The 15,739-nt window shown below is 44.6% G+C and overlaps 1 protein-coding gene across 3 annotated transcripts in view; it reads left to right on the top strand.

The window, feature by feature from the left end:
* LOC115082692 overlaps nucleotides 1–15,739 on the top strand; it is a 294,549-nt gene that overhangs the window by 77,474 nt on the left and 201,336 nt on the right. For all 3 annotated transcript variants that reach the window (XM_029586885.1, XM_029586886.1, XM_029586887.1), the window contains exon 6: nucleotides 15,433–15,535. In XM_029586885.1, the coding sequence (XP_029442745.1) occupies nucleotides 15,433–15,535 (103 nt within the window). The remainder of the gene's footprint in view (nucleotides 1–15,432; nucleotides 15,536–15,739) is intronic.

The raw sequence follows: 15,739 nt of genomic DNA on the forward strand, positions 1-15,739 counted from the left end.
GATGGTGGTGCCCTACAGACTCAGTGGGTGCCCATTATTCATGGCGCCCGCACATCCATGCTGCGTCTCCTTCCATTTCTTCCCAATTTCACTTTCTGCCTATTTTCTCGCTGCTATCAGAGCTCCTTGTATTTCTGACAGGCTGGGCTGGCTCAGCACCAACACCCAATCTTCTGCCCCTGCCATTCCCTCTTCTGCCCTTTCCTCCCAGTGACATGATGGAATCTGAAGTGCCTGCTGGGGGCTTTGATATTACAATAAAATTTACTGATACTCTACCAGCACTCACAGTACCACTCTACTACTGAATGAATGAGTGTGTCTGTCACAAGCAGGGCCGGTGCTAGTTTTTTTTGATGCCCTATGCAAAAAATTACTGTGCTGTTCCCTCCCCTGCCCCTGATTCATTCAGTGCCTGTCCCAGGCCCATACCTGGGAACTTTTGATGGCGCCACCGCATCTGGCTGATGTCATGCGTGGGCTTCTGGCTGCACCGGGCGCTGCGTCTTGCATCGCTCCCTTGGTCAGTCCGGCGTCAGGCGCGGTGATGTCAGTAGGAAGCACCCCGATGCTGCACCACATAACTGGCCGGGGAGCAACGAAATGACATCAGACAAGGGGAGGGACTGGCGGGAAACTTAAAACCCACCGGATCCCCTTTGTCTGACCTATTACCCTTCGGCCTCAGTGCAGTTTAATTCGGCGTTGCTGTGAGGAAATTTCTCTGGAGGCACCAGTAGCTCGCCCCGAGAGTGCTACAGTAGCATACAGGCGACCTCTGCCCCTTCAGCCTGCTCAGCCCTGTGGGTTCCCTGCGTTTGTTGGCCCATCAGGAGGCAGCCCCCTCTTAACTATGGTTTGGCCGGCACCCTGGAGCTCTGCCATGCCAGCCTCAGCCCGCGCGGCAGCTAGAATGGCAGTAGCACCACCTTGTGGCCCCCGCTCACCAGTGGTAGCGGCAGCAGCAAGTTGCTGCACCCATCAGCTAGCCTGTGCTCCCGAGTGGCAGTACTGGGGATCACCCCAGTCTTGTTGAGTGCTGCTACCTCCTCCTCTTCAGCCAGACCCGAGTGCAAGACAAAGGGGAGTCGTGAGAGCATTGTGTAGGCCCACCAGGAGGATTGGGAGTTGAGCAGCAGTGGGGGTAGAAGCAGAGGTGCAGGACCACCACGTAGCATCAGTTGCGCCCAAAGCAGATAAGGCAGGGGAATGGCAGATGGGCCTGTGCTGCAGGGAGAGAGATTTAATTTATTTTCCCGTAAGCATGTGAGGTTGTGCCCCCTTCCCTCGGCCAAACAAAACCAATAATTTTCCAGCTAAGGGGTGCAGGATTACTCTTTGTATTCTGCTACAGGTAGCACCATTCCCACTGCTGCCAGTATCTCCCCTTGGCAGTGCGGATCACACCCATTTTCTCACCTTGGTCCTAAGAACATAAGAACATAAGAAATTGCCATGCTGGGTCAGACCAAGGGTCCATCAAGCCCAGCATCCTGTATCCAACAGAGACCAAACCAGGCCACAAGAACCTGGCAAGTACCCAAACACCAAGAAGATCCCATGCTACTGATGCAATTAATAGCAGTGGCTATTCCCTAAGTAAACTTGATTAATAGCAGTTAATGGACTTCTCCTCCAAGAAATTATCCAAACCTTTTTTGATCCCAGCTACACTAACTGCACTAATCACATCCTCTGGCAACAAATTTAAGAGCTCAATTGTGTGAAAAAGAATTTTCTTCGATTAGTCTTAAATGTGCTACTTGCTAACTTCATGGAGTGTTCCCTAGTCCTTCTATTATCCAAAAGAGTAAATAATGGATTCACATCTACTCGTTCAAACCCTCTCATGATTTTAAAGATCTATATCATATCCCCCCTCGGTCATCTCTTCTCCAAGCTGAACAGCCCTAATCTCTTCAGCCTTTCCTCATAGGGGAGTTGTTCCATCCTCTTTATCATTTTGGTTGCCCTTCTCTGTACCTTCACCGTTTTTTTTGAGTGGCGGTGACCAGTATTGTACACAGTATTCAAGGTGTAGTCTCACCATGAAGCGATAAAGAGACATTATGACATTTTCCATTTTATTAACCATTTCCTTCCTAATAATTCCTAACATTCTGTTTGCTTTTTTGACTGCTGCAGCACACTGAGCTGACAATTTCAAAATATTATCCACTATAATGCCTAGATCTTTTTCCTGGGTGGTAGCTCCTAATATGGAACCTAGCATCGTGTAACTACAGCAAGGGTTATGCTGCTACTGCTGCTGCTAACTCTGCTTGGCACGTTGGCTTTGTGCTTGCTAAGCACTGAGGTGAACTCAGTCTGCAAACTAGCTTGCTTGTGACCAGGCCAGGTATGACCTGGTATGCATAACGTGCATTTGCACAGATAAGAACATAAGAACATAAGAGCATACCATACTGGGTCAGACCAAGGGTCCATCAAGCCCAGCATCCTGTTTCCAACAGTCTCCAATCCAGGCCATAAGAACCTGGCAAGTACCCAAAAACTAAGTCTGTTCCATGTTACCATTGCTAATGGCAGTGGCTATTCTCTAAGGGGCGGATTTTAAAAGCCCTGCTCGCGTAAATCCGCCCGGATTTACGCGAGCTTGGCCTTGCGCGCCGGCGCGCCTATTTTCCATAGGCCTGCCGGCGCGCGCAGAGCCCCGGGACTCGCGTAAGTCCCAGGGTTTTTCGAGGGGGCGTGTCAGGGGCGTGTCGGGGCGGGGCCGATCAGCGCGGCATTTTGGGGGCGGGACGCTGCGTTTCGGGGGCGGGCCCGGGAGCGTGGTTTCGGCCTGGGGCGGTCTGGGGTGTGGCCGCGCCCTCCGGAACCGCCCCCGGGTCGCGTCTCGGCGCGCTAGCGGCCCGCTGGCGCGCGGGGATTTACTTCTCCCTCCGGGAGGCGTAAATCCCCGACAAAGGTAGGGGGGGGTTTAGACAGGGCCGGGTTAGGTAGAGGAAAGGAGGGGAAGGTGAGGGGAGGGCGAAAGAGAATTCCCTCCGAGGCCGCTCCGATTTCGGAGCGGCCTCGGAGGGAACGGAGGTAGGCTGCGCGGCTCGGCGCGCGCCGGCTACACGAAATCGGCAGCCTTGCGCGCGCCGATCCAGGATTTTAGCGGCTACGCGCGTATCTACTAAAATCCAGCGTACTTTTGTTTGCGCCTGATGCGCCAACAAAAGTACGCGAAGGCGCACTTTTTTAAAATCTACCCCTATGTGAACTTAATAGCAGGTAATGGACTTTTCCTCCAAGAACTTATCCAATCCTTTTTTAAACACAGCTATACTAACTGCACTAACTACATCCTCTGGCAACAAATTCCAGAGTTTAATTGTGCGTTGAGTAAAAAAGAACTTTCTCCGATTAGTTATATAAAAAAATAATAAATAAAATAAATAAAAATAAATGTGCCACATGCTAACTTCATGGAGTGTCCCCTAGTCTTTCTACCATCCGAAAGAGTAAATAACTGATTCACATCTACCTGTTCTAGACCTCTCAATTTTAAACACCTCTATCATATCCTCCCTCAGCCGTCTCTTCTCCAAGCTGAAAAGTCCTAACCTCTTTAGTCTTTCCTCATAGGGGAGCTGTTCCATTCCCCTTATCATTTTGGTAGCCCTTCTCTGTACCTTCTCCATCGCAATTATACGCACACTTAGGGAAGTGGCGGGTCGCTGGCGGAGCCTAACCAGCCGGCAGCTGAAGAAGGAAAAAGCGCCGGCAACAGAGAGAGAGGCCCAATGTCTGGGTATGGACATGCATGCACACACTTACCCAAGCACAGCTTCCCTTCCCCTTTCCAAAAATAGGAAGATCGGTGGACTGTATGGCCCGAAGATAGCAGGAGGCCCTCAGGGCAGTGGTGGAATTCATCCCAGCATGGCCCAGTGATAACAGGAAACCATATGTATGTGTGAACTTGAATATATGTATGAATGAGTGAAGGCCTGTGGTGTGTCTGAGAGGCTGTTTGTGTGTGCATGTGTGTCTGTTTGAGATCGTATGTGAGTGTGTGTTTCTGTGTGAGAACCTATGTGTGTGTGTGTGTGTGTATGTGTGTGAGACTGTGTAAGAGCCTATGTGTGTTTCTGTATGAGAGCTTGTGTGTGTGTCTGTGTGAGAACCTGTGTGCCTGTGAATGTGTCTGTGTAAGAGCTTGTATGTTTGTGTATGTTTTGTGCCAGTGGGAGCCTGTGTCACATACAGGCTCTCACAGGCACACACACACACACACACACACATATAATGTATCTGTGAGGGTGAGGGAGAGGCAGGCTGTGTATGTTAGAGAGAGGGAGTGTGTGAGAGAATGAAACATAGAAACATAGAAATGACGGCAGAAGAAGACCAAACGGCCCATCCAGTCTGCCCAGTAAGCTTCACACATTTTTTTTCTCATACTTATGTTTCTCTTAGCTCTTTGGTTCTATTTCCCTTCCACCCCCACCATTAATGTAGAGAGCAGTGATGGAGCTGCATCCAAGTGAAATATCAAGCTTGATTAGTTAGGGGTAGTAGGGGTAGTAACCGCCACAATAAGCAAGCTACACCCATGCTTATTTGTTTTACCCAGACTATGTTATTCAGCCCTTATTGGTTGTTTTTCTTCTCTCCTGCCGTTGAAGCAGAGAGCTATGCTGGATATGCATGAAGTATCAGTTTTTCTTCTCCCCTGCTGTTGAAGCAGAGAACTATGCTGGATATGCGTGAAGTATCAGTTTTTCTCCTCCCTTGCCGTTGAAGCAGAGAGCTATGCTGGATATGCGTGAAGTATCAGTTTATCTTCTCCCCTGCCGTTGAAGCAGAGAGCTATGCTGGATATGCGTGAATGTATTATTGTGCATGTGTGCAAGAAAGAAGATAAAAGTTTGTGTGGCCCTACTTCTCCCAATCCACGACAATCTCAGGGTGACTGGAAATCAGATCCAAGGTATGGAGAGCAGATTTTTAAATCCTTATTAGTTTTAATTATTGGGTGTAATTGATGATTCTCCTCTTTTGAAATATTTTTTTTTGGAGGGGGGAGATTAGAACATTTTTTAATTGGATTTTTTATTCATCATATTTTTTAAATTTTTTGGGTGTTTGGGAAGTTTTTGATATTCTATTCATTAACTGGTTTGAAATATTCTTTTTATGAATATGACTTTACTATTATGATTAATGTTTTATATTTCTTTATTTTATGTAATATTTATGAAGAATGGTAATGTTTCTATTTTTCCATTGTTGCTCTGCATGTAGATGCTGGCTTGTTGTGGGTTCCAGTTCAGTTCTTCTCAGCATATTTCTGCTTATAATTTCTGATCTCTTTATTCTGTATTTAGTCCTGCATATGTGACCCAGGCGAGGTATTTTGTTGGCATGTAATTTCTCTGCAGGGATCGAAAGCAGCCTGGTATCTTAATAAGAATTTTTATTGATGTTCTAGGGCCTTGTGAAATATGTGCAGTGTTGACTTTTCATAGATAAGGTTGTTAGGGTTGTTTTGTATGGGAAGTTTACTATATTGTAATGGTAATTCTGTTTATTCATGGCTTTCTGAGGGTGAAGCCCACATCCTGCAGGCATTACAAAAAGTCTAATTCCATAGGAGCTCCAAGTGTCTTTTTTGCAGTTTTCTGGTTGGCACCACAGGAGTGTATGTAAATATAATATGCATGATGTGATATTTTTGCCTCAGCAGACTGTACTCTTGAATGTTCTTTTTCAAAATGATAAATGGGATGGAACAGCTCCCTTATGAGGAAAGGCTGAAGAGATTAGGGCTGTTTAGCTTGGAGAAGAGACGGCTGAAGGGGGATATGATAGAGGTGTTTAAGATCATGAGAGGTCTTGAACGAGTAGATGTGAATCGATTATTTACATTTTCGAATAATAGAAGGACTAGGGGGCATTTCATGAAGTTAGCAAGTAGCACATTTAAGACCAATCGGAGAAAATTATTTTTCACTCAACGCACAATTAAACTCTTGAATTTGTTGCCAGGGGATGTGGTTAGTGCATTTAGTGTAGCTGGGTTCAAAAAAGGTTTGGATAAATTCTTGGAGGAGAAGTCCATTAACAGCTATTAATCAAGTTTACTTAGGGAATAGCCATTGCTATTAATTGCATTAGTAGCATGGGACCTTCTTAGTGTTTGGGTAATTGCCAGGTTCTTGTGGCCTGGTTTGGCCTCTGTTGGAAACAGGATGCTGGGCTTGATGGACCCTTGGTCCATCAAGCCCAGCATCTTGGCCCTTGGTCTGACCCAGCCCTTGGTCTGACCCAGCATGGCAATTTCTTATGTTCTTATGTAAAATTTATTATAGATGCATAATTTAATTGTGTGTGTCTATAAAGAGTGTGGGAGTGTATGTGTGGGGGAGGTGGCATGTGTATAAGGCTGTCAGGTTTGCCTAGGGTACCTAATACATTTCCTTATCCATGGATTCTGGGCCAGAGGGCTTGTCAGTTTTTAAAAATATAGATTGCAGGACAAAGCTGGGCTTTATTTGATAGCTAGGAGGAAGGGGACCCACACTAATTTTTCACAGCAAAAAAAACCAGCACCAGCCCTGCTTGTGACAGACACACTCATTCAGTAGTAGAGTGGTACTGTGAGTGCTAGTAGAGTATCAGTAAATTTTATTGTAGTATCCAAGTCCCCAGCAGGCACTTCAGAATCCATCATGTCACTGGGAGGAAAGGGCAGAGGAGGGAATGGCGGGGGCAGAAGATTGGGTGTTGGTGCTGAGCCAGCCCAGCCTGTCAGAAATACAAGGAGCCCTGATAGCAGCGAGAAAATAGGCAGAAATTGAAATTGGGAGAGAATGTGCCACTGTTGTCTATTGCTCTCCCTCTTGTTTTGAAGCAGGGGAAAAAAGGCAGGAGAAACATTAGAGACTGTGTTAGCAGGACAGGGGCAAGAACACGGATAACAGAAGTACAATACCCCAAGCTGGCAGTGCACTCCAATTATCGCCCAATTTCCTCTCTATCCTTCATGGCCAAAGGATTAGAAACAGCAGTCCTACACTAGCTCTGCAACTTTATTGGCTCTAATAAATTGGCTCTAACCAATTCCAGTTTGTGTTCAGAAAATACCACAGCATTGAATTATTGCTGAGATGGGGATTCAGTCAAGGATCTGTGTTCCTTCTATGCCTACTTGACATCTCTGCTGTATTTCATACTGTGAATCACTCCATCCTGCGCTCTATCAGTATAACCAGCTCTGTTCTATCCTGATTCTCTTCACACTTCACCAACAGGTCCCAACAAGTTCAATTTGACTCTTTTACTTCCTCTGAGCACTGGGGTTCCTCAAGGCTCTGCTCTCTCTGCTGCCCTACTCAACCTGTACCTAACTCCATTATGCTGCACCCTTGCTGAACTTGGAGTTCACTACAAAATTTATAATGACGATATTCAATTCTTTTTTCCTCTGAAGGGAATATGGGCCCTTACATACTCCTTTCTTACCCACTGTCTCATCCAAAAATGGCTCCATAGAAATGAGCTAGCCCTCAACACCTCGAAAACAGAAATCATTATTCTATCACTCCACCCTCTTGAGAACACTCCCCAAAATTTCTCTTTTGATTCTCATTCCATCACCATCTCCCAAAGTGTTTGAAATCTGAGAATCACAATTGACCCCTTGCACTCCATGCGCAACCAAATAAAAACTATTACCAACTCCTCCTTCTACAAACTACATTTACTTCATCACATTAAGCCCCTTCTTGAACACTTGGACTTCAGGTCGGTCCTTCAATTTCTGCTAGGGGGCATTCCATGAAGTTAGCAAGTAACACATTTAAGACTAATCGGAGAAAATTCTTTTTCACTCAACGCACAATAAAGCTCTGGAATTTGTTGCCAGAGGAGGTGGTTAGTGCAGTTAGTGTAGCTGGGTTCAAAAAAGGTTTGGATAAGTTCTTGGAGGAGAAGTCCATTAATGGCTATTAATCAATTATACTTAGGGAATAGCTACTGCTATTAATTGCATCAGTAGCATGGGTTCTTCTTAGTGTTTGGGTAATTGCCAGGTTCTTGTGGCCTGGTTTTTGGCCTCTGTTGGAAACAGGATGTTGGGCTTGATGGACCCTTGGACTGACCCAGCATGGCAATTTCTTATGTTCTTATTCTCTGGTATAGACTATTGCATCTCCCTCCTAACTGGCCTACCTCTATCCGCGACCCATCCACTGCAGATCATACAAAACTCGGCAGCAAGACTCCTCACTAGTACTCCCATGCCCAATCATATCTCTTCCTTACTCAAATCTCTGCACTGGCTTCCAATTTCTTATTGTTTGCAATACAAGCTTGCTATCATTGTACACTCCTTGATTCACTGATTAGTGCAGTTGGGTTTAAAAAAGGATTGGATAAGTTCTGGAAGAGAAGTCCATTACCTGCTATTAATTAAGTTGACTTAGAAAATAGCCACTGCTATTACTAGCAATAGTAACATGGGATAGTTTTTGGGTACTTGTCAGGTTCTTATGGCCTGGTTTGGCCACTGTTGGAGACAGGATACTGGGCTTGATGGACCCTTGGTCAGAGCCAATATGACATGTTTTTATGTTCTCACCTTGGATCTCCTCTATAATAAAAATCCACACCCCCTCCTGACCCCTCAGATCATCTAACCTAATGCTATTAGATGTCCCAACTCCTAAGCTCACCCACCTTTAGGAAACCAGAGAATGAGCCTTTTTCTCCGCAGGACCTCTCCTATGGAACAGTCTACCTAAAGAAGTAAGATGTTTCCGAGAGAGAATATTTTTCAAGAAAGCCCTAAAAAAACTTTCCTCTTCAAAAAAGCATTCCCAAGACTAAACAATAATGGACTACTCCCTACATGCCCTTCCTCCGATAGCTCTACTCAGATGACCACTGACCTATCTTGATGAAGTGAACTCCCTTGCTGCCTTTACAATGCTCCCCTCACCCTGAAGAATCTTGAAATGCCCCTCTGTTTGTCTTAACTATGTACGTTCTTAATGTATCTCGCTCTGAATGTTTTTAAACAAAGAAACAAATAAATAAATAAATAAATGATTACTACTTCTGCAGTAATGGAGGTAGTTTTTCCAACAACTGCTTCTGAGAAAGAATCTTGTCTGGGATACTCTAAATCAGAATCTATTTAAAAATTAGTCACCGAAGAAAATTTGGGAGGTCTAGCCAGTAGAGTCTTATCTTCTAGTGAGGTGATGGTGGAAAGAGATGATATTGACGGTGTTGAAAGAAACCCCCAGGAAGAGCAGGCAGTGCAGGAAGTGAGAATGAGCAATGCCTCTGGCCATTCCTCATGGTTCACCCTCAAACTTAACTCCATCCCAAGGATGCAGAGAAGATATCGCTCAAGACATCCCTGACCAGGAATCACTTTAAAGTGAGAGTGGACCCACGTTTTGCTCAGTGTATTCACTGCAGTGAGGCCATCAGTCAAGGGAAGGTCCTGGAGAATCTGAAATATGCTGGAATACAGCATTACCTGCAGAAGCAGCACTTCTATCGGCATAGGGGATGCAGCAATACGAGCTTCGGGACCCCTTCTGCCATGCAAAGCAAAAGTTATAGGAAAGAGGTTGAAAAAAGGAAGGCTTTTCCCCAAGCTGATCCCACAGCCCCTTTAATCAGTCAGGTGTCAGACCAGCAGCCTCTGTCATGTTTCTGCAGTGGCAATCCACCATAGGAAATAGGGTGGTGCTCTGTATCATTGACCTGAGGCAACTGGCAGGCCAAAGAGGATAACTGTAGGGGTTGAGTGGAATCCTGCCCCTTCTGCAACTGAAAGCTCTCTCTGCTAGCCTTTCTCCACCTGTTGCCTCCTCTACCACCAGGAATGTGACTAGGGGAATCCCTGCCCCCTGCTGACATGCACACCCCTGAGCATTTTTGCTCCAGTGGTGGGGACAGAGTATGAGGTTATGGGCAGTGATTTAGGGTTGCACAGCTCTCCCAGATAGCAGATTCTGAGTGACCAGGGCTCCCTGCAGGGGGAAGCTTAACGTCAAAGTCCTTTTGCATTATTTAAGCCCACTTCACCACTTCAACTCTTTATAAACAGCACTGACAAAGTGACAATCCTTCATTTTGATTAGCAGTAATCACTCTGGAAATTATGTAACAAATGTTTGGCCGACTGCGGGAAAGCCCTGTGACTGGCTGCACTCATCCAGTAAGCCGCTGAGTTCTGACATGACAAGGACACCACCATGAACCCTCCGCCAGTGCTGTCCCTAGGCGTGCCCACCATTCGCCAGCCTACGAAGGCCCTGTGGCAGAAAAGTTGACCTATGGTGCATTTTGATGATGTCAAGTGGTAGGATATTTAAAACTCCTGCTGCACTTTTCCCAGTGCCTCAGCAACAGGTCCTCCTGCATTAATAGTGCGTATTTCTCTCCTGTTGGTTTTGGATTCTTCCCTGCCTCTTCCATCCTTGCGTTGCCTTGTTCTATCCTAGTTCTTTGCTTGTCTGCCTGCCACTGGCCTCTGTTATGTATCTCAACTAGGCTTTGCTCGCTGCCTGCCCTGACCCTTGTCCTGAAACAGGTAACTGTCTGATTGCTGCCTGCCCCCAACCTCAGCCTGGTCCTGGACTCTCTTTAATTGACTTGTGGGACTATCGAGTAAGTCCTGCCGGCCCCTGGAACCCAAAGCCGCAACCTGCGGGGAATGAGGTTGGTATAGATTAAGGTCCAGCTCTGTACCAGCCTAGGGTGCATCTGCCAACTGTCGGCTTGGGCCTAGTAGGTTTGCCTACTAGGCTGCGCCAACCACGCCACCACCCAAGGGTTCACTTCCCTTACATTGTGAGTTCAATCTCAATTTTAATGAAAAGTTGTAAAGGTGAATTACTGGTTATTTACAGCTCCTGATGATACTAGTCCAAATTTATTCTTACAAGGTGAACTTTTAATAAAATTGTGACCTCATTCTTCCAGCAACAATCTTCTGTTTAGTTAATCCAAATCCTTGAGTAATTTAGCTTCCTGCTTCTCATCAATTTATAACCTTCCTCTCTTGCTTCTCCCCATTGTGGAATGGTTAGAAAATGTATCCCAATTGATCATCAGAATGAAAGTCCCATTGTCTATACCTTTCCTGAAGTCTTCTCTATTCTCCATTCCTCTATTGGCAAGTGGCAGGCTGGCACTGTATCACCTCTCTTCCCAGATGTTCCTTGCCTGTCCAGTAGGCAGAACTCTAAGCAATGGATGTTAGTCCATTCCTCCATGATAACACAATTACTCCTCAGGTCCTTTCTAAGTGAAAGACACATTTTCCTCTGGACAAAACAACTCATCTGAGCTCTGGGCCCTAGGGTGCTCAGTGAATGAGTTACAGCAAAAATGGAAAAAAAAAACAAAGCCCAAAGAAACAAAAAGGGGGGGAAAAAAGCAAATAAGAACATGAAAGGATGGAAAAACCTTCTTCTCCAAAGAAAAGTGCCTGCAAAATTCTGGACCACAACGCAGGGAGCTAAGACACTGTCTCCCATTCATCACCCAGGTCTCTGTTAGCAAGAACCTAACATTAAATCTGAGGTGGGGACTGCACCAACAGGGCTGCCCCACAGCAGGTAACTCAGGATTAAAACAGAGAACTAAAAACCCACTTAAGGATCCTCAACACTTACAAAATTAGTAACAGTGGACAGTAACATTCTACTCCTAGAAGGGACAAACAGGAATCCACTGAGCTAACAAAACAAGGCTAAGAAGCAGAAGCATCCTGCTTTCTAAAAGGGCAACAAAAAAAAAAAAAAATCCACAGGACAGCAGAGGGACCTGCTGCTCCTAACCAGGAATAAGTAGAAATCCATTTAGTGAGATGGTAGCTGGGATTCATAAAGATGACAGCACCATCTAATTTTTACCACATGGGGAAGCCCAAACTCCAAGCCTCAGTTCACTAATCTTTCTGTGCCTCCCATAATTATGTTTTTATTCTTCTAGTAAGGAAACCTACAGTTTCTTATGATCATAATGCCTTAGTATAACTCCATTGTGCAATTGCACCTTGAGTACTGTGTGCAGTTGTGGTCACCCCCATCTCAAAAAAGACATAGTGGACATAGAAAAAGTACAGAGAAGGTGACAGAATAATAAAGGGGATGGAAAATCTCCCATATGGAGAAAGGCTAAACAGATTAGGGCTTTTTAACTTGGAAAGGAGATGACTGAAAGGGGATATGATTGAGATTTATATAATCATGAGTAGGGTGGAACCGTAAATAGCGAAGAGTTATTTACCCTTTCATACAACACTTGGACTAAGGGACACTCCATGAAATTAGCAACCAGTAGATTTAAAATGAATCATTTGAAGGTTTTATTCACTCAGCGCTCAATCAAGCTATGGAATCTGTTACCAGAAGATGGGTCAAGGCAACTAACATACTGGGGTTCAAAAGAGGATTAAAGGAAAAGTCCTTAAACAGTTATGAGCCAGACAGACATGGGAAAGCCAGAGCTTATTGCTGTGAGTGAGATATAAGAAACAGATCACCTGGTAAGAGGATTTTGTAACCTGGACTGGTCTCTGTTAGAAACAGGATGCTGGGCTTGACGTGGTCTGACCCAGCATATATTTTATGGATTATCTTTGTATGTGCTTTTTCAAGATTGGCATGGACAGAGGTAATAGAACATCTTTTTGGTTCGGGGGGTTAATCAAATCAGCAAAGCTTTGCCCCTAGCTCTGCCCCCATATCTACCCTAGTCTCAAACCTCACCACAGTCAGCCACTTGCCTTCCACTCAAACTAGTCAGCCTTGTCACTCAACTTTGATCTTTCTCCAGCCAGCCAATCTTGATCTCCCCCTAATCCAGCCTCAACCTTCCCCAGGCCAGCAGGAATTGACCTCCCTGAATCCTCTGCTCAGCCAGCCAGGTTTGATTCCCCTGCCCCCAAACCCTCTAGTCAATCTTGATCCCTTTCTCCAGACAGAAAGTCACAACCCTCCCCAGCCAGCCAGTGCCCAGCTTCAGACCCAAAGCCTCAAATCCACCCCTCACCAAAATCTATTTTGCTTTGAGCCTAAGACCTCCCAGCCAGCCTCAGACTCCTAAGCTTCCAGCCTGCCTCCAGCCTCAAATCCCCTCCATGCCCCCCAACCAGTCTGCCTCCCTCCCTCCCAACAAGCCACTGACTTTGCACCCTTCTGTAAGTACTTCATGGTTTTCTCTGAATTTGAGCCTCATGGATATCTATATTCTCATGCTGTTTTCGCGAGACTCAGTGTAAGAATACAGGCTCCTACACAGTTCAGATTTGTGGACAGCCATATGATGCCTGCAACTTGCAGGAGCACATCTGGGACAGCAGGCCTGAAAGTCTGTCATGCCAGGGGTCAGGTGGCCCACTGCATTCTGACCCTTATGGGAGTGGGTGCTTGGAAGGATCCAGCTGCAGAGGGTTTGGAAGGCAGCTTCCTAATCCACTGGGAAGGAAAGACTTGTCCTTGAGGTTGATTGCAGTAACCAGGTACAAAAATACCATCTGCTTCTGGGAAAGAAATGGGAGTTCTGGGGAGAAAAGGAGCCTGGAGAGCCATCAGAAATCCTGTTCCTACTTATTTTAGTCAAGCAGCAAGAGGTATTGACTTCTTGTGATTTTTCTCTGACTACTTGGGATTCTTTCTCTGTTGGTTTTTGTGAAGAACTGTTTCTTGTATTATTTTATGGACTTCTGTCCTGCTTTACTTAATTTTTGAATTTCAGTAAAGTATATTTTGAAAGATTGTGTGGTGATCCCTTTGGCCTTCATGGAGAATCCTGATCTGGAGTTGTAGCTAGCATTTCCACTAATCTGCAGCATCTGAAGGTGGCCCCTTACCTTCTACAAGGAGTGCCCTTTAGAAAGGGGGTTTACACTGGTTTCTGCTTGTGGTTTCTTGAGCTGTATACATGAGAAACAGAAGCCTTATGGAGTATCGTCATGGTCTGTTTCTCCATTTGCTAGAGTGAGCTCCAATCCTGTGCAAAGGAGGACTAAAATAACATTTTCCAGTTGCAATTTGTGAGACCATACAAAAATTCTTAGTGTAAAGGTGGCCATTCCAGTTGTCAAGAGCCACAAACAGGTCTGTTTTTCGGGAAAGCCATAATAAAAATGCATGAGATATTTGCATACAATGAAGGCAATGCATACAAATCTATTTCATGCATATTCATTATGGATATCCTGGAAACTACACCTGTTGTCGCTCTTGAGGACCAAAAGTGGCCACCCCTGTCTTAGTCTTTTGACAGCAGTTTAGGAAATTACCTTAACTCCAATATTATTTAACTCCTAACAATCAACTCACATCACCACCAATATCATTGTTATCTACCTCTTACAATGTAATTATATGTAATTATCTGGTTTTCCTTTTCCTTTTTTTTTCCTTCTTACTCCAAGTTCCATTTTTCCCTGTCACATGTATCTGCTTTTTCCACACTATTGTTCAAGTTAAGTTTATTTTGCACCCCTGTTTCATGTGAACCAGCATGATGGGACTATTCTCTTGAATGTTGGTATATAAAAAACTTAAATAAATAAATAAATAAATAAAATAAACTGTGCAGACCTTAGGATCCAGGAGATTACAATGGCCCAGAAACTAACTAGTTGACAACCTAACAGCATTCAACTGGTTAAATCATTCAGCAGGGCCACAGGCACCTAGGTTACTGAATGTTCAGACAACAGCCTTACTAGTTTTTATAGCTGTTTAGATATTACAAAACTTGATGGTAAGATACTTGGGGGGAGGGGAAAGAAGGAGGGTTAGAGACTGAATTGTAGAAAACCAATTTGAAAGACAACAAAAATTGAATTTGATAAGGCGTGATATACTATAGGTGGTCAAGGTTTTAAGGCTGGCAGCTAGGATATGTTCTTATTAGTGTGCACCTGAATAACTGGGCAGACTGGATAGACCAACTGGCTCTTATCTGCAATCATCTATTTTACTATGTATGTTGGTACAAAATTATTAATTTAGAATAATAGCTCCATTTTGCTTATACAGCTGTAAAATCCAAAGATAGCTTCCGTGCTCTAGGATATGTAATGTGGCTTGAATACCTAGGTAAGAGTCTCATCCATGATCTGAAATGTATGGCTCTTATCTTATGAAACATTTGTTGTCTTGTAACTGATCTATGATGCCAGGGAATTTTGCAGGTCAGAATCCTGGTAATCTTTCAGGGAAGACTTCTGGCTGACCTTCCTTAGAATGTTACAACTTTTTCTAATCCCTTGCCACAGAATCCACTTCCAAGCTGCTTCTGGCATTGCCTGCATGGAGCAAGATAAACTGGGTTGCAACATTTAAATGAGATTTTATCCATTATTGCTATTTGCACAAAATCCAAAATAAGCATGTTTAAGAAGTTACATTCTGTAGTTTTCTCTTCCCTCCGTAGAGTCAGAATCCTCAGGCCTTGCTGGATTCATCAACCAAGGGGCAACATGTTACCTGAATGCCTTGCTTCAAAGCTTATTCTGGACTCCAGAGTTCAAGAAAGAGTAAGATATATCTGAAATTAATCTCAGAATTCCTTACTGCACAACACAAACATTTTCCTCTGTTTTGCCTCTACCATCACTGTTTTGTTGTACCTATCTAAATCATCATTTATTTATTTAAAATCTTTTCTATACCATCGTTAAGATGGATATCGTCACAATGGTTTACAGTAAGGCACATAAAAGTTATGATACTAAAATCTA

The sequence above is a fragment of the Rhinatrema bivittatum genome, unplaced genomic scaffold, assembly GCF_901001135.1.
Source record: "Rhinatrema bivittatum unplaced genomic scaffold, aRhiBiv1.1, whole genome shotgun sequence".
Classification (NCBI taxonomy): Eukaryota; Metazoa; Chordata; class Amphibia; order Gymnophiona; family Rhinatrematidae; genus Rhinatrema; species Rhinatrema bivittatum.